This window comes from Venturia canescens, chromosome 7 (assembly GCF_019457755.1).
Source record: "Venturia canescens isolate UGA chromosome 7, ASM1945775v1, whole genome shotgun sequence".
Lineage (NCBI taxonomy): Eukaryota > Metazoa > Arthropoda > Insecta > Hymenoptera > Ichneumonidae > Venturia > Venturia canescens.
In genome coordinates, this window is record NC_057427.1 from 2,023,684 (window position 1) to 2,050,948 (window position 27,265).

The following is a 27,265-nucleotide window of genomic DNA, read 5'->3' on the forward strand; positions in this document are numbered from 1 at the left end:
TAGCTTTTAGGTTCTGCGATGATTTTTCTACAAATTCTATCGGCACACGAGCAACGTTCGAGCCAATAATGAAAATTTTCCTATAAGAAAATTTTATTTGTTTACACAATCTTGAAAGTTTGTCCTTTTGATTAGTTTTCGTTGAACTTGCATTTGAGATTAAGCGGTCGAACGAATCTCGAGTTGAAATTCAGCAGAGTTTAATTCTCCCCGCGAGCGAGCGGGACTCTCCGCGTTTCGTAATATCTGCGCTCATATATTCGCTTTATTGTTGTATCAGCTGCGACGATCGCATGTACATGCTCTAGAGCTTGATGAGAGCGTGGGCGTCAGTGACATTTCGTCTGCGTTAGAAATTCTCTCCCCCTCTCTTCTCCTGCTCCTATTTTAATTCCGGAATCATACATCGCTTCTCGCCGCCCGTTCGTGTCAATCTACCTCAAGGTGTTTAAAAGCGCTCCTCCTCTCCCGGCTCTCAGGCATTTTCGGAAAATTCGCTCCTCCGCGTCCGTCCCGCCCGATGCCATAAATAATCGGCTAATTTATGCCTGCAAACAAGATTAAATCTTCCGCCCGTTGAATCATCCTTGGACCCGGAACGAATGCTTCAATCTTTTCTCGATCCTCGGCGGGAAATCTCAAATATTTCCCCCGTCGCACAGATCGACGTCTCTGTTCGTCGGCCACTCTAAAAAAAACTTGCATTTTGCGAAAAAAATTAATTGAGTGAACAAAAAAATGCTCGTCTTCCCCGAAGTTCCGCGGTGGCTCAAGGTGCCACCGGAGCGAATTATCCGCGTAGGATACTTTGGAAGGATCCCTCGTTCGATCCCAGGGCTCCGAGGACGCGACGACGAGATTATATTTTCGGCGATAATCGTTTATTTAATGGGTACAACAAGCCCGAGAAATGAGGAATTGAGGGCTGAAACAATTACGCATTCGCAATATTTCTGTGACGTTTCGAATTATCGCTGCCAAGCCACGACGATCTCAGCGCTTCGTTCTCAATGCTTGCCGCACTCGCTCTATCTATATTTGCGTGTATATCGTTAGAATGAGAGGAATATCTGATCGTACGAGCGATGCAAGCCGATACAGAAATATACATCGCAGTGATTTTCTAAAGGTCCGTGACGGACGGACAGCTGGCCGTCATTAAAACCCCATTAGCAAAGAACTGCGCGTTCTCTCTCTCTCTCTCTCTTTCTCTCTTTCTTACTGTCTCTTCGTACACCCTCTCTCAAGATCTCCGCCAGCCCCAAAGTTCTAACAATATCTTACACGAAAGCTCTGGCATCCACCCACGCTATTAATATTGCTCTCAGACTCCCCGCTGCCCCTCGCCCTCGCCCTCTTCCCCGCCCCCCGGCCACACTCTTCCTCCCTAGAGAATAAGAGATGTCTCGTGTGTCCTTACACACGTCGTGCAAATACTCCGATCTTACATTTACGAGTCTAACTATTTATAATTCGGGCCAATTTCGTTTATTTCTATGCGAATATCCCCCGGCTTCAAACGAAATTTCGTTTGATTACACGATTAAATTTTAACGTCCATTAGACAGATTTCATCAAGGAATTTCTGTTTGTTTATTTCTGCCGCTTTTCTTTTCTCCTCTTCCGAGACTTCGCATCGCCTTTTCGGCCTTATTTTCGGTACAGCAACTTTGTCATTCTCTCCTCGGGCGGCAAATTTTCAAATAATTGGCTCGGTACTTTGCGGACACGTGGATTACGTCAAACGGGTTGAAAGTACTCGTTGTTTCTTTTGGCTCAAATTGACTTATCACCAGTCCTGAATGAACGGCCTCCGTAAACACGAACGAGAATGACCCCTCGATTCGTTGCCGACATCAGCAATGTCGTAATTCGTCGTTCAATTAAAAAAAAAAATAATCGTTGAATCAATCCCTTCCCAATGTTTTCGACTGCGATTAAACTCTCCTCTCACAGAATAAAATGAAATGATTCATAGAAATATTGATAAATCACATCGAGGCGAGCAGACAAGATTCGAGAGTGGCAAAATCGCAGAGACGAGTCGGAGAAAGAGAGAGAGAGAGAGAGAGAGGGAATAATAAATGTGGGTCAAGTTCGAAATAACTCGTGTCGCTGTCGCGGGAGCTTCTAGCATGTACACACGCACACTCATACAAAGACGCGCGTACCTACATACACGCGCATTTCACTCGGAGAGATAATCGGCGAACGAGGCGCGAACGAACCAGGGAGAATTCTTCGCGCGAAGGAAAATGTGGTTTGTGTACACCGAGCTTTGGAGTCGCTCGCGAAACGGTTCTTCACGGTGGCAATTCGCTTCGTACCGTATATAAATATATATGCGATGTATAAATTTATTTATATGTGTGTATAACGACGCGAACCGATGTATATGGGTCTGGTAGTCGGAGTGGTGGATCATACGAATGTCCTGATGTTCACGAAATGGCAAAACGCTTGTGGGCATTTGTCTCTCGTTGGGAGGGCCCCCCCGGTCGAGAAGGAACCCCCCTCTTCCGTTTTCTCATCCCGTCGTTTTATCTCGGGTCAAAATTCTCATGTACCGCATGTATAAAACGTCCGGGGATGTGCAACGAGAGCGATGAGAGCATTCGAGGCGCGCGAGAGCTCCGGCTTTATAACCTCGACAATAAAAGAGAAGAAGGGAGAGGAGCGACGTCTTCGCGTCTCTTCCTCTCTCTCTCTCTCACACACAGAGGAGTCGCTTTCTCTGTTTTTGTTTCTCTGGCAAGAGTCTGGGGGAGAGAAAAAGGGCGCAAAAGATGCGATATCCGAGTTTGAGGGACAGAAATAACGCCCGCGACGATCTCCCGTCCCCGCCGCGGTAAGAGAAATCCGAAAGTGCGAAGGGCTCGAGAGTTTTCTATAACGCGCGTATTTAACCTCTCCGCAGGATGAGATGCTCGCGCCCGCGCGCAGCGCGGGCAGATCAAACTCGGCGGGTCATTAATTAAATCTGGCGTTGCAAGCACCAACAGCCACAGTACAGCGCCATCGTCTTCGACCCCCCCTCCCCCTCTCCCTCTCTCTCTCTCTCCCTCGTCTGACTTCGTTCCCACACAACGCTCAGTTATAAATATCTTAAGGAGATCGCCACCGGGACTTTCCAGGAACTCTATACTCCCGCCCGCAAATCTTCGCTATGTATACATACAAATATATTTTTTACTATACGCGTTCGTCCACCGCGTTTATGAGAACGAGATCACGGCGAATCGTGGATACCGCTGGGGACTTCGAATCGAGACATATTCCTCCCGAAACTTATGTTTGTTTACTATTCGAGCTCGCATCTCACTCGGCTCTAGAAATCTTTGTCTTTTAATCGAGAACGAACACTGCTTTTCGAGGGAACTTCGACCCTGGAAACGGCAGAATCGTTTCGATAAAAATTCTATAGTTTTCAGACCTCATTTCGCCTCGGCGATGTGTGACTGCACACACGAATCTGACGAAATGCACCGTGGATATATTGAATTTTTATTGCTTTTAATGTCTCGGGAATCGATTTCTTGCGACTGCAAGTACGAAGAGTCCCTCTCTCGTTGTTGCTCCTGCTCATCGTCCCTGAATCGAAGACAGAAAGAGCCAGAAAGAGAGAAGGAGGGAGGGCAACTAGATATTCGCCTGCCGAGGAGAGTCCTCGTGCGGCCTGTCATCTGGCACACACGCGGCAACGACGTTCAACAACCGAGAGCACATGGGACTCATGTCAGTCCTATACGTGTACAACACTCATACTCGTAAAATTTACGATTCACCCCCTTTCGTCGATTCCCACTCAAAGCGTATTTATCGAGTGACGAAGCGACGTGAAAATGTGATGCGTTTTCAGAGCTTCATTCCGGAGTGAATACCAGCACGAAAATTGGTTTCGAATAGAAAATAATTGGATCGTCGAAAAAGCGCTCGTGAAGAAACGAGTCTCGAGAAGCTCGTTTTTGAAAACTCCAGCGACGAATAAACTCGCTCGCGTTTTGTTAAAACCTTATAAATATATTCATCAGATCGAAGGATTATTCGAATACGATTATCTCATTAATTCAATTGGTCGCTCCGCGGAGAGAGATGAGCTTGATATTAAATTTAGTGTGCTGTATTATACGCGTTCCCGGCTCAACGTGACGTCATTACCAACGCTCTCGTATTTATGGGCATTGGAGAAACGACAATGCCCGATCATCCGAGTCTATAAATCTATGCCAAAGGGCATTTACGATCGGGGGACAAGCCATAACAAAACTTGTATATCTCTTCATACATATAACATTATAAATATATTGTGGTGAAGCGCTGTATTAGAATAATCTCTTGCCGATCTAAATCGATCGATCCGACCTCCGGAGATGAAGAGAGACACGCCAATGCCTCCAGAGCCCACTCTATCATAGACGCTCTCGAGAATTTTAATTCTGCGCCCACGATCGATATACGGCGATCCACGTCGCGATACGCATCGAAATATTTTGGCCTGAATCGACAAATATCGTCGTCGTTCGCAGCTCTTATATCCAACCTTTCTTTCCATCAATATTTCATTTGACATAATGGAAAAATCACATTCACATAAAGATCGTTTTCGATACTTTTTCGATCCTGCTTTTGGACTGTCACCATTTTCTGATGCTTCTGCCCAAAGATCGGGTCGTAAAACCGCGATTATTTCGGCCGATTCTTATTGTCAAGTGCCCAATACGTTTGTGCATTGACGCGCGTGAACGAAACTCGGACCATTTGAGATTTGATATCTCGGAGCTCGCACACACGCCGCGCGATCAAGTCGTGGTGACCTCCACGTGGGAACTCCCCAGGGGTTCCATCTCGAGCGTGTACCTTCGCTCTCTTACCTTATTATTTTTCTTACCTTTTTCATCCGCCCCGCGGCCCCCTTTTCGTTTATTTATCGTAGCAACGCACACACAATATTAACGATAAAGGCGTGTGCACCATTAATCGGATGAGGAGGCGAGCGCCGCTCGCGAAATTCCATCGCGACGATGGGACGCGCATTTAAAAGTTTGGGACGGGCAAAGGAAATTGATGGAGGGATTAAAAATGTCCTTCGAATCCCCGTTCTATATTCATTTTCGGTCACGATCCTCGGGCACTCGGGGAATCACTTTTTTATTCTGCACCCCCGCACAAATGTCGAATTTTTTTCGTTCCATGGGCTTCAATGCGCGGGCTGACACTTTCCCCAAGTTCGCATCGTTGCGCTGCTCGTCTCACTCTTTTTGTTTCTTGACGCTCATTCAAAGTGTTGTTCATCCGCGGCGTATCCCTGGCTCTTGAAATTCGAGCAAATCGAGTGATGAGTCAACGAAAGCTCGCGCGGTAGCCTCGGAATCTCGAAGGCTGGCTTTGTCCTGAAAATAAGCTTCCACTGTTTTGTCAATTCGGAAATCGCATCGATGAGAGGATTGAATGAAACGTCGAATTTGTGGATTCAGGTGCATCGGGGATGCTCGCGGGGCCGGAGGCTAATATTTTGGAGAGCCACTAGTGGAAAAAGTGGCTCCCCTTTATGTATTTATTTCTTCTCGTTTTCTTTTGTGAATACCGCCATAGACGCTGAGCAGGTTTTAAGCTTTCGAAAGACGCAATGGAAAGTCACACACCGCCCGGCTCGTACACCGCGCCCACTTGTTTGCTCAGAAGTGACAAGTTTTTTCTTACCTGGTGATCGCGGGTGCGTTACAAGCTCTCGTGCATCGCTCCGGACCCCTCGGACCGATCCGGCTCCATCCTCCTCTCGCTCCCACCTTCGATATTCATTCATTCGGCCTTTCGCCCGCATGAGCCACCGACGATCGACCGCAGCGTCCTTCTCTCTCCGACCCTCTCTCAGTTCTTCTCCTGCCGCTTCGTCTCGTCTATTTGTCATTCGACAAATGTGTGCGAGGCGCTCAAAGACCACCCCCGCGTGCGCGGTCAATCTTGACTTTTATTTTCTCTCCTTTTATCCCTTCTCCTCTCATCCGTCCTTTGTCTCCCCGGAGATTGATCAGGACGATGAAAAAATGCAGCGTGTGGATTTCATCGATCGCGCTTACCGCTCGTCTCTGTCCGTTTATTTATCAATTTTCCTCGTGTGCTTATCGAGGAAGACGATCCACAAAAATCTGTCTCCTTTTGTTTGCACGGAATTCCACGATCCCTCGTTGCCGGGTTCGCCTCTTTCACATTTTGCTTCAACGCGTCCGTAAATATTGTCGCACGTGCTTAAAAAAGCTCGCGCGACGATCAAACATCGTTGCGCACTCTTCGAAGCGCCCGTGTGGGTGCTGTCGAACGCGGTTGTTGCAACGAGAACGCGTGATTATAATGAAAGTTTCGAGCTCCCCTGCGAGCAGGATATCGAAGCGAGATTGCTCAGTGCACAGGCCTCGCGAACGACTCGTTCGACGAAACAGTTTCATTCGTTTTTCTATGTCACATCTCGATACACACGCGCAGCATATTCCCCGAAGCTATTTTTTTCCTCTCTTAACCGCCGCTGCAAACGCCTCGGATTTTGCCGGCGTTACGATTTCACGCAGGCCAATAAAAGAGTTTCTTGAATCTTTTAATCGTCCAATTTATCGCGATTATCGATCGACCGAATGACGTTTTTTGCTTACCTTTTTTCCTTTTTTTTTGTGTTCGCCGTAACCAGCACTTTGCCTATCCGCGATTACGAACAGTCGCAAATTGTTACACTCGCAGTTGCGTAAGCCTAATTGCTACTTATTCTCGATCATTTACATAGTTTATGCCTCTGCGTATAACCATATTGTTTCATTATGAGCCAGAATGGCGAGGCAATCACATGAAAATATTCCTTCTGCTCACGCGCGGGGCCACGAGAATGATCAATATAAATGAAGCTCGCGAACGAACTCAACGAAACAAAATGTTGACCGGATTTTCTTGAGGGCATGAAAAACTCATTTTTTATCTTATTCTTTGCCCCCGTCGTCACAGTCTCATCAGGATGAGGATCTCTCGGATCCGGATCTCCAGGACGAGGAAAGCGGCGAAGAATTGCCTCAGCAACCACTGCAAGCGAACAATCATTCTTCCTCGGAAAATAACACTTCCGGTCATGCCACTACGCCAACACCTTTGACACATCTCAACAGCCTCATGGCCAATCACCCTCCACACTTCTTGTCCAAGCTCAAAATGGAGGTGAGTTCGATGCGAGGCGATTTTTCGATTTCGAAAAATCCGAAGCGATTCCTTTCGATCCTCAATTATTATTTCTTTCTTTTCTTTGTTTATCGATTTATCGAAACGCTCGTTTTCACTTTTGCTCGCTTTCATACGATCAAGAATTTTTGGGGTTTCTCATGAATTCGGCGTTTTCTGCTATTCGCGTGGAATCTCGATGAAGAATTTTGGGAAAATGAGGGGGTAAAAAAACGATTTTTCTTCTCGATTTGGTCGATCAGAACGACATGGATATTCTGAGCAACAAGAGCGGCCTCGAAGCCCTCCAGGCGGCAATGGGCAGCGGCAATTTCAATTTGCCATTCTCGTTTCCACCACCGGCTGCTTTTCTCACGCCTCAGCACAACTCTCACAACAGTCATCAACAAATCGGGGGTGGAACGGGCGCCGGCGGACCCGGCGGCAATGCCCTCACGTCATCCGCGAGCTCCCACTCGAGCGAATCGTCTCAGGGTAGCGCCCGTAACAGCAGCGACGTTCGCGATCCCGGCGGACACAATTCCCAAAATAATTCGTCCAATTCCCACCAACAACAGACGAGCTGGAGCTTCGAGGAGCAGTTCAAACAGGTGCGTCAGGCAAGTAAACAAATTGTCTGTTTTTCGTAGATTTTATTCGATCCTTTTTTTTTTTTAAATTTATTTATTTATTTATTTTTTTTTATCACCTTCGAAATACTGCACGGAAAGAATTTCGAAACGAGACGCGGGGTCTTTTTACAGGGTCTCTAACGACCTGAAAAGTCATGAAAATTCTTAAATGTCATGAAATTACACTCGGACCTGAAAAAATCATTAAATGTCATGAAAAATTACCAAACAACCTGATTTTTTAAGATCTCTGCAACGCTCATTGTCATTGTCGATTTTTTGGTTTTCTTCAACATGATTTCAAAATTCGCGGGGTGGCGACAATGTCTGGTTCGTCAATACTCGTCATCGATATAAAAACGAATATCGAATGAATAGTTTGTAAGAAAAAAAAGATTCTTTATTTCAAAATAAAATATCATTTCTTTGTTATTTTTATTGAATTTTTTTATAATTAAAAGATAAATAAAAAGTATCAGAACGATAAGAAAAGTCATGAAAAATTCCTGTTCCTTGAGTTAAAAAGCCTTAAAAGTCATGAAATTTCTGTTCGGGTAAAAATTAGACACCCTGTTTTAGTCCAATTGTTTTGGGCAATTTTTGGCGTGCGCTCTTGAATCGCTGTTCGTCGTGCTCGATTTTGATAAAAGTTTGTGCGGTGCATCAAGGAGAAAAAAAAGAAGCAGGAGAATAATAGACGAAGGAAAATGGAGATTTTTTGCAAGCGCCGTTCTCGCTGCGACGTGTCGGTGCGCCGGTTGAAAGTATTGGTTTATCCTGGGAGCGTGGACATGTGTGCACTGACCGAAAAGGCCCACCAATTACACTCGAAACGTGTCGGGAGTTTAATTAATGCAATGAATGGTAGCTAATTATGATTTTTACACCGCGGCACACACGGACAAGACACAAACAGAAATTGGCACACTCGAAGGGGATAATTACGAGGCGGATATCTTTGTGGATGAAGGGAGGGTCGAAGTTGGCAGAGTGGTACGAAGCCGCTATAACGCGAGTGTGTGTATTCTTGAAAAAGAGCGCCGGAGAGGGAGGCGAGACTGCGGAGGGCTTTTTCTCCTGCAGGAGAATGGCAAATCTCTCGTTTATCTCGCGAGGGCGCGCGCTACTCTCCCGCGGTGTGTGGAGAACGCATTAGTACGTTAAACTCTCCACTCGTGGGCATCGAGGCCTTGTTAAGCCCTTTTTTTGCCCATTTCCCCATCGCTCGCGATGGGCTACCGCGTTGAATCCTGCATGAAAAGAGAGAGAGCGCCACCGGCCCTCTTGCCCCCCTCCCGCTCTGTACCGCGAGAGGCCGCGCGTCAGCCGAACAAAATGCCTTATTCTTTCCTGCTCGAAAACTTTTTCGCTTTTACGCCCCACGGAGGGTGTGGTATGGAATTAACATTTAGATTGGCGGCATTCGCTCTCCTTTCCAACCCCCTCGACACTCACTTTCGAATCTTTCGTTCGCCCATCGCGAGAGCATTCGACAATTTCAGTGAAACTACGTCATGAGCTCCGAAAAAAACAACAATTCCCTTCCCTCGTATTCCCACTCCGATTCATCAGTATTTTTCTACTCTCTCTCCCCCAACTTTTCTCTCCTCTTCTAAACTTCCCCGACATTGTTCCAAGTCCCAATCCCGTCGCGACGTAACCACCGTCACTCGACTCGCCGCAGCCAGCGTCGTTCCATCGCCCTCGATGGACTTTATCTCAAATACTATTCGATGCTCCGCGGCGTGTGCACGTACGAATGAGCATCGGTTACGATCGTAAGAACCTTCGCTTCTGACGTTCGTTATACGATGACGAGTCGCTCGAGAAACGAAAATGAAAAGCTCCACCCACTCTCAAAGTCAAAGAGTACCCGGAGAGGCCAGCATCAGAAACGCTGTACGCAACTTCTAGAGATTACTCTCCCCCTCCCCCTCTTCACCACCGCTTTCAGCTCTCATTTCTCGCGGTCTCCCGCATCGCATCCATCATCCCGTGGGGGCGTACTTGTTGCAGGCTCTTTAATCTTTATCCTTGGCTCTTGTTCGTCTCCGTGCGCGCATCGTCGTGGCACACATGCCCCTTTGTTTCTTTATATTTTATTATTCCCATCGGTGTGTAAGCTCTTCCTTCGCATATATAAGTATATACGCATGAATATCCCCGTGTATATCATGCCTCGTTTCGCTTACTTTTTCATCTCCCCCCTCCCCCCGCCTTGCCCCTGTTTCCTCTCTTTCTCCACGGCCGAATGCGCTCGAGACACATTGTTTCGACGGGGGTTGAAAGTGAAAAAACGAGTATCGAGAGGTGGGGGGGGGGGGGGGGAGAGAAAGAAGAAGAAAAAAACAAACAAACATAAAAACAATATGCAAACGATTCTACGTGGTATTCCGAACGTAATGAACCAGCGTCTATATTATATTCGAGGAGTAAAAAAAGAAAATGGAATACCGGAGACTCTCGCAACGAGCGGTGCGCGCGCGCGAGCGTCCGAGTATTTTATGGACACGTATACAGACGCGCATTCGAATATACTCCGCGATGGACGAAGGTCGAAAATATGATAGCAAACATTCGAAGACTATACTGTATATGTGAAGGAGAGAACAAACGGAAATGCGCGCCGTCGCCGATTCAGGCTCGAAGCGCACTGTCTCTTTGACGAAAATAATAATAGCGGCTTGGAACTTTGTTTCGTAATTATTTTAATTTACTTTGCAACATTCGTAACGGAAACGACGCTCGCGATGCGTTTAGTGCAAACTAGTAGTGCTAATTGATCGAAATGTTAGTCATTCGAAGATAAAAAGTAGGCGGGAAATTATCAGGATAATTCGTACCGACGAATATCGGCCTCAAATTTTAATATATAATTTACAGCTTTTTCTAAGGCCACATTCACGCTCTATCTATGCACGCGCTTAAGCGAGCATTCGACGCGTCATCCAGCCTCAAAACTTGACACGCCGCGCGAAACGACCATTTTTTTTAAAGCGTTTTAAGAACAAGGGGAATAAAAGCTCTTCGTTGAGCAGCCAGCTTGGCTATTTAAGCCTCGAGTTATAGTCGGTGAATCGAGCGAGACTCTGTAAATCGGAGCCTCATTCGCGAGCATTCCAATCGTTAAAAGTCAACGAAAAAGAAAATTCTTGTCCGCATTGTCTCGAGGGTTCGGTGTGTTCAGAGTCTGCAATGTCATTTTTTTTTCACCTCGTGTGTGTGCGTGTGTGTTTGCGAAGGTGCGAAGATAAGAAAAACTTAGCATCGTTCAATATCAATGAACTGGTTCGCCTCAATGGAAATCCCATCGAATATATTCAGCGAAACGATTCATTTACGCGAAGTTATCGGGCGAGCGCTTCGCGTACTTTCAACTCTCGGCAAAGCGTGCAAACTCGAAAAATACATTTGCCAATGGTTTTCGGTAAAAAAGCTCCGAGCACGAGTAACGTAGCACACGTGACTGTGGAATTACTCCAAAAAAATCACAGCCACAAGTTTTTGTCCAATCGCTCGAGCAGCGTCGCCATCCTGCAATTTTCGACTTTACGAGGTCGCGGCGGGGGGGCTCCTCTCCGTGCAACGATATAACCGCGTCCACGGGGCGACGACGAGTCTCCCCCTGACCAGAGGCTCGAGCTTCACGGGCCCCGAGGGCTTTTAAAAATCGGCGTGGAGGGCACCGCCACTCGAAGGGGTTTCATTCGTCAACCCCTTTCTGCCTCGAGCCTGCTCCAATCGGATGCAAACATCCATTTCCTCCCCCCTGGGGCGGACGAGGACGGAAGACCCGAAACAATAAAAAAATCTCGCGAACCCCTCGCGCATCGCTTTATTTTGAATCGCGATTTCTGACAATGGATCCCTCCTTCCGAACCTAAAGCGAAAAGTTGGGAGAACCGATAGACGAACGGCACCGCACTTGGCAAAGGAATCAAGAAATAAAACGAATTGTCTTAAAACTGGTGCAAATCCGCACCCACGAAAATGAAGCGTCTGAAAAACTTCAAAATTCATTTCTTCAGTTTGACCATATTATTAATAAATGAAACAAAAAGATTTGATAGCTCCAAGTGCAAATGTGCACCAGGCTGCTGGTGAGCGTGCGACCTCATTTTGCCAGAATCATCATCCAATACCGAGAGCCCCGCACCGTTGTATTTTCCACTCGCCCAATATATAAAATGCATTCGCCGCGGAACGCGGGCCTTAATTCGATATTTCCTCGCCTATCTATTCAGCCGATCGCGCCGTGATGACAATGCATTAGGATTATTACATCGATAAGAGCAGACCGGCTCTCCATCAAACAGTACACACTCGCGCTTGAAAATTGTTCGGAAAGCAAGAAATAATGTTCGTCCGCCCCGCGTGTTTTCTCCTGATCGGGAGTGCCCGATAGCGAGTGTTGAGCGTTTTGCGCGCGAAAAGGGGAAAGCCGCGAGGCTTCCGGGCGGGGGTTACCGCGTCGCGAGGAAGGAATGAAAAAGACGCTCGACTCGAATGGTGCATGGCCTCTGTCAATTGAACCGCCTCGCATATATACGCCGCGTCGATATTCCACGGAGCTGCAATATAAATATGTGACGTAGCAACTGAGCATATCTATTCTCGTGTGTACAAATACTCCTCCCAACGCGCGCGTGTGTGTGTACGCTTCATACTTATGCATTATATTACGGTAGCAACGTCCATGGAAAAGGCATGGACGATGCTGAGGTATAAATTCGCCACAGAGTCGCAATGCTCGCGATGTCTTTCACGCACAGGTGAATAATATTCGCATACGTATTAAATTTTCGTATGTATATGCATGCAGCGGCGAGGGGCTGGCTGGGGGGGGGGGGGGGGAGACGTCGGTAATTCGGTAACATAGGAAGATACATTCGAACCGGTGAAGCCGGTGGTAAAATATCGCGCGTATATATATGTATATATAGAGAAGGATGCACACGTACATACAATATGGGAACGAAATAGCCAGCAATTTGCAGCTTTACGAGTTATTTCACAATGGCTCCAAAGTATAGTGCTACAGGATCGCGCGGTACGCTCTCTAGTTTATGTGTATGTGTGTTTCTATGAGTGAGGCGGAGCGGGGGAGAAAAGGGGTTCGCCATATCGGTGCGCGCCGGTCGTCGCTGGTTTTAAGCTACGCGGATATTTCTTTCAGCGTGTTGTCTCTATTCGTACGGGAAACTTTAGCCCCTTCTTTCGAGCTCTTTTTTTCACTTTTACTAGCCTAAAATTTGCGTGTAAACGGGCACTCTTTTCTTTTACTCTCGAGCCGATTGGATGTAGCGTGCGCGCGATTTTTTATCGGTGCGCGCGGAAGCCTCGCGATCGATCTTTCGACCTGCGACTGCTTTTCCCGATTTCTTTTGCCCTCGGACCGAGAGAATTTGACTCTTATGCTTCTTCTCGCTCGATCTCCTTTTCAGCAATCACGAATGAATGATCCTCCGCCGCGCGATCCGCTGGGGGAGGAGATGAAAATTGCACGGGGAATAAGCAGCTCTCGAAATCGCCACCAAAAACACTCCCTTCGCTATACGTATTTGTCCAATAATTGGATAAGGCAGTAAACGCCTCTAATAGCCGCAAACGGAGAAGTGCTTACTGGGCGCTACATCTATAGACGTTGAAAGCTATTTTACGGGAGGTGAAACGGCAGCAACGAGCGGAGGCTATCCTCACTTGCTCGTTGTCGATGTACTATATAACTCAACACCGGCAAACGCGCTTTATATATATGTGAACGAACGCCAACACACGAGTGCCAGTTGTATGTTACAAATATCCCTCTCAAAGTTCCTCTCTCGTGTTGTAGGCTCATCGTCTTTTTCCTTTACGCCCCGATTTTTCCATCGTAAAATTGACGAGCTGCAAACCAGCACGGCATACCCGGTGAGCCAACCGACGCTGCTCCTCCCTCTCCCTTCTTATCCCTTTTTCTCTTTATCGCCAGTGCGCTCCTCGCTCTCTTTCTTTTATTCGCCAACCACGATTGCGCGTTCACGCCGATTCTCAACCTACATCTTATCACTATTATTACGAGTTTTTTCCACCGGTCACTATTCGTGTTATCTTGGTACGCAGGGGCGCATGCGACTCTGGGGATTCGGCCAGGGGTCGCGAGCAGGGGCCTTGAATTTCGGCTTGTTTGCAAGTGCATGTTTTTTTTTACTCGCGAACTCCGCACCTGCTGCTGCGACTCGCTCTCGGATTTTTTTCGTCCGTCTTTATACCGATGCGCTGTGAAAGCGTCAACGGAATTGATGGCTCAGGTAGAAATACAGAGGGCTACTGGAAATCGAAGCTTTTTTAAACGGATTTCTCACGTCTTCGCGGAAGCCTGCGATTCATTGATTTGGGGAATAAGTTAGTTTTCTTGTTTTTACGCTCTCTTACACACCCTTCCATCGCGGACATGCACTTTATCACGCGGCGATCTCTCCTTCACCGGCTATTCGCGAAAGGCAGCAGCAATTTTCAAGTAGCTCCACACAACACACGACTGCCTTTGCTTCCGTTTTCTCGCTATTTTTTTTTTTTTTTTATTTTCTTTATTCCTTTTCACCAATTAGCTCTCGCCTCGACTCGGTGCCTTTTTTTCCAGCAGCATTTCTTTATTTTTGTCTCCAAACGTCTCCCACCTCCCCGCGACTCGCGGTTTCCTCGTTCGAGTGTGCTCTCGGAATTCTCGGGTCGCGAGCCGATTGTTGAATCGCTTCAACCCACACTTTCGTACCTATCACAGATTTTTATTGTTCCCATTCACACGGTATGACGTTGATGTATATATTTATCTCTATGAATGTCTCTCTCTGTGCGTAACCGAATCTCTAATTCGAGGACGGGATCTCTCCATTATGCCGATCGCTCTCGCGTATACGTGACGCGAGAGGAATTACATATTCTGACCTCTGTTAACATATCAAAGGATTCTCCATTCATTTCTTATTTATTCAGGGACAATGATGCCGACTTCTCGCTATTATGATAAATGCTTCTCCCCCCTCCTTCCCTAGGATGATCCTTCGGACGAATACGAAGAGCTACCTCGACCTCTTGGAACGCTCACAAAGATTTTAACGCCTTTCGACGTTTTGATACAATTTTTTTATCTCTAAAAACGTGCCCGATCCATCAGATCGGGCCTGGCATTTTTTTCGTGTTAAATGAGAATCGTTATGAGGAATCGTGTCCCCCTCCAGTGCTCTATCAATTTTTCGTCCTCGCTGTCCCTTTGCAGGCTTTCTCGGTACCGGAAACAATGCGACGAGTGTGGCTTTATACGCGGGATTATTTGAATTTCAATGGACGATGCGAGTGCAAGTGTCGCCGCTGATTCAGCCACGTTTACGAGAGTCCTTTCGCCCCTGGAGGAAAGAAATTCTCGTACGTGGAAGTGCACGATCGAGGAACACACGTCTCGTTTTTGTCTCGTTACAGAGAGCTTCTTTTATCTCGACACGATTTAACACCGCTAATTTTCATGCTGCCGCGGTGACTGGCGGTTATTAATCTTGCCCAAGTGTTCTATTACCGTCTCGCATCCTCGAAAACGAGGGGCACACGGGAACGGACCAACGCGCACACATTGACGGAGCATAGAAGAATATTAAGTACGAGGAAAGGACATTTTTCCTCGCGTCGCGAGCTCGTCGCGCACGTTCTTTCACAATTACATGCCGTTTTTTTCACTTCTCTCGGGTTTTTTATTCCTCGAAATCCATTGACGAAAATGCAGCTCTCGACTGGATCGACCCAACGGCGAGTGTGCGTGCGCACCGAGATAGTCGAGCATCTCCGACGTCCCATTTGTACTCTCATTCACGACGCACTTATACCAGCAGCGTCGTTCTACCTCCGCGTGCAATACGTTTCATTTGGAGAGGAAGCCGCTGTAATGTATGCAGGTGGTGGCATAGAATCTCGCGTGTATTACGAGCGCTCCGCGCGCGGCTCATCCATCAAGAAACTCATACACGAGACGAATGTGTGCCCCGCGTACTTGCAGTCTCGTTGACGTTCTACGTGTACGCGCGCGTGTACCGGACTCGTCTGAGCGAATCGCGCCCGATCCTTGGCGCTGGAAACGCTCGCGTTTTTCGGCTCTTTCTTCCGCCCCGCGCCGGTTCACTGTATCTCAGCAAATTCGAAAATCGATTTCATTCCCAAGAATTCAATCGCATTCTCAATAATTCCCGAGGGTTGCGCCACATCGTTGCGCGGTTGCGCCGCAGTCGTCGAGAATTTTTTCTACGCTTCTTTTTTTTCCCATCGTTCCCACAGTCGCGATTTTTCGGCAGCAAACAATACTCTCTATTTTCAGTGAAAAAATTGTCTCTACACAAGCCCCAATGATTCACACAATCTTGCTCATTGGAAAGTCGCTTCCCTGATGTGTACGACTTCAAAGTTTATTCACATCTTTTCTTTTACGATCGACTCAAACGACCTCGCACCAATACCATTTTCTCTCGGCTTGTGATTCCCCGCAAGCATTTTTTTTTTTTTTTATTTTCCTTTGTAACGTATGAATATGTGCATAGGAAAAATAAAAATGTGTGTCCTACAATTGTTACTATGCGCGCGCGTACTATGATGTTACAGTACGCGCGTTCCCACTGCTCTTGACCTCTCGAACTTTTTACCCATTCAACGTCTCCATTTCCTCGGTATTATACACCGCGTACGTTAATATCTTGTACGGATATTGTTATATATGTGTGCAAGCATTATGTCTATGACCGTATAATACCATCTTGACTGACGCGATCTTTCAAACGTCAGTTTTACGATCGGAAGATTATACGAGGATAATATATGAAGGAAACTGCTCGCGAGAGATTCTCCATCGATCCGAGCACACTTTTTTTCGTCTTTCCGCGTGCGCGAGGGTCGCGAAGCCTGTCACAATTGTGTCGTATCGCCATTATTTCAGGGGGGGTGGGTGGGGGGCGGCGCGAAACCTTCTTTTCTTTTGATTATTTTTATTTAGAGCTTTCGGACTCTAAGCTCTTCGATATCATATTTTCTCCGGTGCTTTTCGTTCCGCTGCGCATTCAACGGGATGATATATTCGGTGAAGCGAAGAGCGACGAAAAATGTAAAGCGAATGCTAATGAAGAATTAACGATAATTATCGCGCTTCGTATCTTATGAATTATGAATTTTTTGTTGATATTTATTCCTCGAGGAGCGGCTGTAAACGGGTGGCGAGGAAGCTCTCGTTGTGCGTGATACAATAAAATGGAAGCTTCCTTTCAACACGAGAACCCAATGAATCTTCATAACTCTATGCTTTTTCGTATTAAATCGCGATCCGGTCCGCCGGGGGACTAGAGCCCTCGAACGAATAAGTCACGAAAGCCAGCGTCTCCTTCTCGTTCTCAGACTTTGTAGTTATTGTCAATGAAATCAGTAATATTCGTTTGTTCGGATAAAAAGTTGAGTCGGGAGAGCCGGGAAGGATGAAAAGGAGAAAGATATCTCAATGCCAAGGCCTGCTCGTGTGGATCCCTCCGGGCTCAACTCTCCCGAGCGAACGTCGCGCGCCCCGCGTCTCATCCAAAGATAATTGAGGAAGTAGCCGCGCGGAGCGAGAGACCTCCGATATCCTTCGTCCTTTTTCCACCTTACGGGAGACACATTCGTGCGGAACCCTCGTGCTTTCGCGTATATACGTACGCGATTAAACGCACTCGTGAATTGACACGTACAAGTAGAAAAGGCGCGCGTGTGTGAACGCGGACGATGAAAATTGCGGCGAATATAATGCGTAATGAGGGATGCATGCGCGCGATGGCAGCTGCTCTCGTCGTTTGTAAATGGTGGTCGCGTTGAATCGGGAGGATATATTTCTCTCCATTTTAGCGCGGCTTTCGTTCAACCGTTGATCGGGATCACCTTTCCCGACGATCGCGACTCGCGCGAATTCTCATTCGAGACAAAACCGGAGGTTCGACTCTTCGGAAACGTTCGCATAAATCGGCCTCAAAAGCCTCATTATTAGCGATAAAAGATGAAACGCTCGGAGCATTATGAACGTTCGAGGAAACAAAAATAAGCCGCAGCGCACCGATGATTCGCTAAAACAATATGAAAGGGAGAAAATATAAGCCTGCACACCGAGAGAACGAGAAAACGTGTCCTCTCGTCAATGCTCCGTGAATTTATTTCTTCCTTTTATTCTTTGAGCCACCGAGAACCAGGACGCGTATGCACTCAAACGAGCACATACGCGCTCGCTTATATATCGCGAACGAATGAATGCATTACTTGGATCCAATTCGTTGCGCATTTCGTTGCGACCGAACGAACAAACCGGGCCGGGGATATAGGCGCGCATGAGGAAAGAAACGCGCGCGCTCGGTCGCGTGGGTCGCGTTTTTGCTTAATTGCCCGCTCTCTTCTCCTACGTCTCGGCACAAAAGACACTCGCGACGAAGGGTTAATGCAGCAACGTACTCGAATTCCTTCACTACTCCCTTAAAGCACGAAATAAAGTACCCAACTTCCCGTGTATTCGCACCGGAAAATATATTCTTACTTTGCTCATTCCGTTTATCCTGCTTTCTCCTTCATATTTTCGGAATTTAGAATTCAATCGTGCTCCTCAGCGCCGACAGCGGCTCGATCACTCGCTCCGTGAACGCGGGCGTGAGTCGACATTTTTTTGAAATTCTCAATTGATGAAACGAACGTTACACGATTTTTTTATTTTCAAAGATCGCGTTCATCGCAGTCAATCGAGCGAACGTAACTTTTATTAATTCGAGTATTAATTTTCGAAGCGCACAAGCCGCACCGGAGTTTCTAGAGATATAGAACATTTACTGACACCGACATGTGTCGGTCGTCTCCCGAACGAGATCTAAGACTGTCGTCATTTTCTCTCTCTCTCTCTCGACTCTCCCTCGCCCCCGATCTATCTCGCTCTGACTTTTGCTCTTTCGACTTCCGCTAATCCGAGAATCGGGCCTTTTAATGCGACCCGAGAGTGTTTCGCGATTATAAATATCAGAAATACCGGGAATTCAAGGGGCTCCCGGGGCGCGCGCGCGAGACGCGAGTCTCATCTCGCGAGCAAATGAAACTCCATATAGACCGAAAGTTCGTGTGCGATCTTTCTGCACAGACTCATCCTCTTTTTATCCTCATCTTTCTTTAATAAAAACCGGCGAGGAGGCGGGCCTGCGGAGGGTGCATTGAGCAGGGCGATTTCATTCTCACCGTATTCTCAAAATAATTTTCAATCGCAATCTCGGCGCGAACTTTACACGCCGATTCAAGTTTCATCTTTCGAAGCGAACCAAGGATTTTCCTCCAGCTGAGAAAAACTTGACGACGACGTATTTATTTTAAGTTGTACTACTGCGATATATAAATATATAGAGAGAGATAAATGCGTTATATAAATAGAGCAGGCGACCCTGTCATTTTATAAGGAGGCTCCAATAACTCGAAATTCGAATCCCTCCGTACGAGGAAAAAAAATTTGAAAAATTCTCCGGCTTGCGTGCGTGCACACGTGATAAAGATTGTCGGGGTCTGTCCGGGGAGCCTTTGGGCTCGAGGCACCGATGGAGAATCGAAAATCTGGCTCTCTCGCTAAAGGGGTTTGACTCGCAAGCGCATAGAGCAGCATTTTTGCCTCCTGCGATGGGATTTCCCGAGAGGAAAATCATCTCTCGAAAGGGGACAGTTATGGGGGCAACGAGTGACAAGAAATGGGGTGAATTGGCCCAGTGCGGGACGAGGCAAGATGGATGGAAGGGGCCTCACTCGTTTCTCGATCGTTACGTGAGATTATTTTAGTATTGCCGAGGTGCTCAGCCTCTTGCACTCCCTTTTTCTTATTGAAAAAATCCCTGAGCATCAGGCTCAGCACCAAAAGAGATTGAAAAAGACGGAAAGCCTCGTCCAGATGCTGAAGATGTTTCGGCATTGTTGCACGAGACGCGGCACCTAATTTTAGACACGCGCGTGCTCCCGAACTCGGCACCGTATCTCCTCCTGCAGGAAAAATATCCTTTCCGCATTTTTTATCTCCAGGAAATCCATCTTCCTCGCTTGATAAGTTTTATGTAATTTTTTCAAACGACGTTCTTCGACTGGAATGTCAATAAATTCTTCTCGCGGAGGGTCAAAAATATGGATTATTTCCAAGCCAAAAGTCTCCCGACGTTCAGTGTTTTTTTCTTCAATTTCATGAAATGCTCAAACATTGAGAATATTCGAATGACAAACCGCCGAAGATTCGTTAACTTTTCAAAAATAAAATGATTTTCTGTAAATACGCGCGAGGTTGAAATATATTTTTTGTGTACACAAAATATTGATAGTCGTTTCCCGCAACATAAATATCCAATAAAGTATCCCCAGTCCTTCCGAGAGATGCTGCAGAGAGACGCGTGAATGGCAGGTTACCTCGCAAAGACTCGAGCGATGTTTGAAAACAACGTCACCGCTCTCTAACCGAAAGATTGTTTTTCGAATCTCGGGGTGTGTGCGTAGCGGGCTGGTGGCGGTGGGGGCGGACAGGCCTCTCAAAGGCCTCGTCCGCCGCCCGGTCTAAGTTCTCCAGCTGCCAAACTTCATCTTTTCTTTCTTTTCCCCGCGCAGTTCCTCTTCCTCTATTTTTTCATCTCCTCGTATTTTCCTGCTCGTGCCGCGCTCGCGTTTTCACTTACGAAATATGTTGCACACGCAGAGCTCGCATGAATAAAAATCTCTTGAGCGCAGCGTTTATTCACTGAGGAAAAAAAACATTCGACGTGCCCGTTCCCTTCTCGCTTGCGCGTCCTTCTTTCGGAGTACGAAAACTCGGAACCCGAAATTTGATTGAGTGGAAGATCGAAATTTCAGTTTTTATTTCCGCCCTATAAAATCATCGATCCCCCTAAAATCCCCATAATTTATAGGACTCCAAAAATGAATCGCGCGCAAGTCGCACCTTTACAAAGACGATCCGCGGCCGAAAGGTTTCCGATATACGACTCGAATAAACGAACGAATAATCCCACGAGCAATGCGAATCGACGATTGGGATAATCCTGCGCGGGGGAGCTATCTTCGCGAGCGCTTATTCGAACCGATAAACGCGCGCGCGCGCGCGAATACGACGAGAAGGGTGAGGGATACGAAGAGAAGGGCGCGTAGGTCGAGACAGGTCGAAGACCATCCGAGGGGCTGATACATCGTGGCTCGTAAACCGTTAAGTGCCCATGAGCAAGTAGAAGTGAAGCGAGCTAGCTCGGCCACGCTACAGACATTCGCGTACTCTCTCGCTCTCTTTCTTCATCTTTGTACATACACGTGCATACATTGGAGTTGGGATACACGAGAAATTAGAGGAGAATAGGGCCGTGGGACGGAAGCGGATGTAGCGGCCATAACTTCGCGGACTTGGAGCAAAGTTCCATCTCTCTTCCGCTCTTACGTGCCTTTCGCGCGATCTTTCTTGCTCTCGAATATCGTTGTTTCAATACACGTCTTGCACACCTCGTTCGCGCCATTTCTCGGACTCTTACCGATCATCAGGTGTTTTCTATGCCTCCAGTTTTTCCAACGTTCTCATTCTCATCGACAGATTCACGAATTGCGTTATCGAAGTTTGCATGCAGCCGCCGCCTTGGCTCGCAGCGTACCGTCGTCCGCGTTAATTCCAAATCGAGATGTTATTCCCTCGCTAATCATGAGGTACTCGGTCCTCGTGAATTCAAAGATCGAAAAGAAACTGAAATGGCACCAGAGTCGGAGCCCGCTGCCGATAAATTACCGACTCTCTTCTCCGCTGATCGCGCGGTTTTTTCGCGTCTTTTTTCACAATGAGCCAGTGAAATTGTTAAATATATATCGATGGATTTTTCAAGCGTGGTAGTTGCTCAACATCGCAGGATGAAAAATCAACGAACTTTGTCCGGCTTTGCGGTAATGTACTTTCACGGGATCCCGCCGCGCTCACGTGATCTATCGCGTGGTAAGATTTTCGTGCTGTTGGAAATTAATATTTTGCACTTCACGAGGATAAACTCCGATACGGAAGATTGGAAGGAATGGAGAAAGCGAGAGAAAAAAAGAAAATGAATAGAAAATCAGAGGGGGCGGGGGGGTTTGAAGGAGCAGAGGATTAAACCGCTATTGTGTGCACTAATGAGGCGTAAGCGTTTGAAAAAAGAAACTCCAATTCCACTAATATGATAATCCCTTCGCAGGGTGTCGCAATATTATTGAACCGAAAAAAATGGTGCCCGTGTGCCCGAGGATAAGCCGTTGATTTGGCTCTCGATAAAGTCGTTTTCAAAAGCCGATTTATAGAGGCGCTCGGGCAATATACGAAAATAAGTGATTTCGTCCGATAGTTAATCACGAGACGCTCGTTCCCGCAGCGTGTCGCATGAGCCTTCGAACCGTCAACGAATATACGAAAAGTACAAACTTATTGCAGCGCGATCATCAAAATGGCCATCGAATCGAGACGCTAATTCCCGAGACGGAAATATTCACTCGCCCGCGCGATCAATTCCAATCGCATACATTTTATTCCAAAACGCCATGAATTATTTCAAAATAAAACATTAAACATCTCATCCATCTTTCGTTTTAATCATATGACGAAAGAACGAGCAAACGATCGATCTCCCCGAGGATCGAATCGATGCTTCAAACGAACGCGCGCGCGCGCGCGCGCGCGCGAGATCACTACACGGAGCCACGCACCGTCATTAACGCTTCATCGTGCCCACATATATCTATACCCACGTTTTTAATCGACGTTGAGTAATAAAAAAAATTGAAAAAAAAAATAGAGAAAAAGAAAAACGTTTTGAAAAATCAAGCACGAATGAGAAAGAGCAAGAAAGAGAGAGAGAGAGCTTTCTCGCCCTGTAACAAATGTTTCTGGCAGGAATTAACGAGCAATATATAAACGTCCGTTTCGACGAGACTGTACATATATTATGCCTATCCACACGGACGCACACACGCTTGTACACGCGCGTATAAAAACGATACAGATAGTGAAGAAAAGGAAAAAGAGCGTTATACGGAGTAACCTTTACCCTTCACGTTTAATCGATCGCTTAATGACCTCAGAGCGTCGGTGTTGTTCGCGATCGAACGATTCCGATCCTCGTAATTAATATACCCCCGCGGCACATAGCACGCACACACGCTTCTATACGTGCGCTATTTTATGTTGTATACCGAGAGTCGTGTAACCACCTTTGCCTGGCGCGATGAGAAATGTATTTCGGAACGATTTCCACGCGAATAAATATATAAATATTGTAATATATCTTATTGCACGATATACATATCGCCGTGTTTGAGGACGTTTGCAGGGGGATCGACGAGCCATTGGGGATGGCTCGAGGTTTTGCACGGCTGAGCAAATTGGTCGTGCCAAATCGGAGTGAATCGACGATATTGTTGGTCGCTTCAGGCAAATTCGTTTTGTTGATGCTGTGCGATCGGAAAGTTTGAATTTTCGATCGTGTCGTTGGTCTTCCCCCCTTAATATTCCCCCGTGAATCGATCAGGCCAAACCCAAGCGTGCGGAGAGAAGCTTGCGAAACGCATTTTCGTATTCCCCCACAATAAAGCAGTCGCGGTGCGCGCACTTAAGTTTTTCCGATAGTCGCGCATATCGCGATTTATTGCTGCACGCCGCGCGCGCTTGTCCATGTGTCCCCTTTGGCTCCCAAGTCCGTGCGTGTGCGTACGCGCCAGTGCAGAACACAAGAGAGACCAATGGACGGCTGGCTTTTTCGCGGGGGAGGAAAGAAGAGAAGAGAAAAAAGGAGAGACAAAAACACGTAGCGATACGAATATAATATAACTTTACGACGAATAACAACGGACCGAGGAAGAACGAGAGCTCGTGCGTACGTGATCCTATTCAAGCTTATATATTCATATTCATAGATAAGAACGCTTGCCGTACCGGTAGAGTGCATATTCATAGATTTCAATGTATACAGATAGAGAGATGCCCCCGCTCGGAACGAGCGACACCGCTCTTTCGCGAGAGGGAAAAAATGGGAAAGAGAGAGGGGGACGGGGGCACCGCGCTCTCTCGTCGACAGCATTTTTTTCTTTTCTTTTTTTTCAATATTCACGTCGGCACTAATCAAGACAAATTGAAATCTTCGTGCATGCCAACAGAGAGACGCAAGGAGAGTGCGAGGAGCGGCGGTGGGCCGGGGGCGGGGGGCTAAGAAAAGAGGGAGCGAGGGAAAAGACACTACGAGTCGGGTTCTCTATTCAAATCATTCGATTGTCCTTTTTGCTTTTGTACATACGTAGATATACATGGTTTTTTAAAATTTTTTGGGTTTTTTTTTCTTTTTTTTTTTCATCTTGTGGTCAAAGTCTCGGGCGATCTTCTTCTCTTGTCTCTCTTATCCGTACACTTGACACATGCCTCCGTTCGACTCGCTCTCGCGGTCGCCTCGTGGGTTCTTTTTGCCGAGGTTTTATTTTTCGATATGAAGAGTAGCACGCGTGGTATGGCGAACAGAGCGCGCGCGCGCGTCCTCGGCTCTCTCTCTCTCTCTCTCTCTCTCTCTTCGCCTCGAAAATCCGAGCGTGATTCAAGTCCTCGCGCATCTTATTAACCGACGATATAATGGAACCCCGCGAGCTGACGAGATCGCCCCGTGAATCCGTAATACGCTACTCCTTTATTGCCCGTTAACGTGCGTCCGAGAGCCAAAGGAATAAAGAAAATAATATTGAAAGAAGGAATGCGGAGGGGATAAATGTATGAAAAAAGGATGAAAAGTGGAGGGGGGCGGGAGGAAAGACGGAGGAGCAGAGCGAACAGCTTGTCGCTGCTTTGACTCGCCGGCGACGACGACTATTTGACTCTCGTTGCCGCGGTGTGCTTCTCTGTCAAAGTACATGACGTATCTCGAGCATTCGGGAACCAGTGCACGCATCATCTTCATGAATTTGTTCCAACGCCCTTAACCAATATGATAATTCACTCGGCGAGGGGAGCCTCGGACTCGTCACGCTCGCTCGAAAAATTCTTTTTTTGCTTCTATTTTGATGCTCTTTTGCTTTTCGTTCCGCGATTCACTTTTCGGGCGGAATACTTATAACGATTGTTTTATATATACGTTTGTCCATTTGCTTTCGTAATTACTTGTTTGCTGCTTCGACGACGAGCTTTTGGCTACTCGAAGATAAAACTGTCGTCGTAGGCTCGCTCAGCGACCTGCTCGGTCTCGGATGCCCTCGATGCGGGCTTTTCTTCAGTTCCAAAGAAACGTAATTACCGTGGTTGTACGAGTTAATTGCGTTTTTCCCTCGCGTTGATGTGTCTGCCTTTGCCTCGATCGCTTTCGAGGGTGGGAACGATCGCGCTGAACGCAATTTAATTTGTTTCATCGAATCGTTGCAGAGCTCGTTGCCCTCGCAATCGCGGGCTCCTCCGAGCCCCTGCAACCTTTCCCACCGTCTGCTGTACTCTTCGAATTTCGACTCCGCGTATCCCGCTCGCGGAGACCGATACGCCATGAAACTCGAGTGAAAAGGTGAAAAATAATGGTGAAAACGAGCCCCAACAAACTCAAGACCTACAAGCATAAATGCATTATGCAAACGATGATTTTTACGGTAAAATCAGTAACGAGAGTCGAGCCGCCGCCGCCGCCGCCGCCGCCGCCGGTGAAAATAGCATTTAAAAATGAGAGAAAACGGGGTGCATGGACGGGAAGAAGAAAGAAGAGGGAAAGCGAAAAAGAACTGAAAAATCCTTCGGTCCGTGACCACAAATCGGGTTTCACGACAAAACAATGTTCCCGATGCATATAAACTCGAAGAACGACGACGTAGGCGGCACGTCCCCCTTGAATATGTTATACACACCCGAACACATTGTTTCTCGCACGAATCGGCGATCACAAAAATCGGCCATACGTGCCGGGAACTCGATTTGCCCAACCAGCGACTTCAACTCCTTATTTTCTCTTCCTTTTTCTCTCGATTTTCTTCCTTTTTTACAACCAAACCAGATTCCCCGCTATTCCGAGCAGCTGAACAATTAACGCGGAACAATACAGATTCCAGTTCATACGAAGCTCGTTCTCACTGAACCAAGCATTTGCTCAACTACTCGGATTCGATATTCAACCCGTAGAGACGTCGACATTCCCTTCGGGGTCACAAACTCGCCAGACCGGTGCAAATTTGCACTCGGACTTTCCAAAACCTTTTTATTTAATCCATTAATCTATGGAATTTATCTAACATAACGAGACTTTTTAGGGGTAACAATTCCCCAGTAATTTCATCATAGAAAAATGGTCAAATTGAAAAAACAAGCTTCGAAGTGTTCTAGACGCACTGGAATTTTCGTGTGTGCACATTTGTACCAAGCTCCTGTCTACGGCTCAATCCTACCCATCACCCTCGTCCCTCCTCTCCTATCTTCATTACCAGACAACCTCTAAAAAAGATAAAACCAAAATATGCAATTCCCGGGCTCATCTCAAGCCCAGTGATAGCAATACCTAATAAAATATTATCGAAAATTGCGATCGTTTATTCGTTCCTTTTTCTTCAACTCGCTCTCTCCGTAAGAGCCTGCCCCCGCGACCAAAGGAGTTTGCGAACCGTGACGATATAATATTGAAATGAGTTAGGTCGTGCGCTACACACAAGCCTCTCTCTCTCTCTCTCCCTCTCTTTCTCTCTCTCTCTCACCCTCGTTCCTTTTTCCTATGGATATATTAATATGGCGTACGTATTATTAAGAGAAGGAAACAGGAAAGACGACCAAGTGTACAGAGAGTTGGTGCGTGTGCGACCACTCGGGAGAATAAGTCCGAGAGCGAACACGCTGTGCAAGCGCCGCACCTGGAACCCATTACCGTCGGATAACAGTTTCTTTTGTCCCTTGTGGTGTGTGTCTTTCTCTTCTTTTATCTCCCTCTCTCTCTCTCTCTCTCTGCCTCGCTCTCCTTCTCTCTTTATTTAACTCTGTGTACGTTTGCTGCTGTTGGGCTTTGCGTTGCGTATTAAAAGACTGCCCGCGACACACACTGCAACAGTACAATGCGTGTGCGAATGTGCGTGTGTGTCAAACGCTCAATGTCCACGTATATATGTATTTTAGCGTATTAACACGAGTCGCGAAAGCGGAGAAACGCGACTCGAAGCTATTTCGTAGCAGCAGCAGCAGCAGCAGCCATGCACCGAGAACAGCGAAACTACAGTAACATTGTTTGAAAGCCGGGACTTTGATCTCGCCCGGTTGGCGTACATCAGCCACGTTTTATGCCTACCTAGAATCGACCTCTTCGTTCCACGGCGCTGACGACTGTGTCCGACGTCGTTCAGCGCACCCGAACCCTTGAGCAGCTTGCCTTCGCTCTCGCGACTTTTGCTGTCACAGAGCGCGAGAGCTCCTTCCCGGT

At 47.0% G+C, this 27,265-nt stretch overlaps 1 protein-coding gene across 2 annotated transcripts in view; it reads left to right on the forward strand.

Annotated features, from left to right (window-relative positions):
• Positions 1-27,265, forward strand: part of LOC122413084 (protein dead ringer-like) — a 107,812-nt gene that overhangs the window by 30,092 nt on the left and 50,455 nt on the right. Inside the window, exons 2-3 of one of the 2 annotated variants that reach the window (XM_043423195.1) lie at positions 6,988-7,194; positions 7,458-7,814. In XM_043423195.1, coding sequence (XP_043279130.1) covers positions 6,988-7,194; positions 7,458-7,814 — 564 coding nt within the window. The remainder of the gene's footprint in view (positions 1-6,987; positions 7,195-7,457; positions 7,815-27,265) is intronic. The other variant, XM_043423196.1, reaches the window with a different exon arrangement.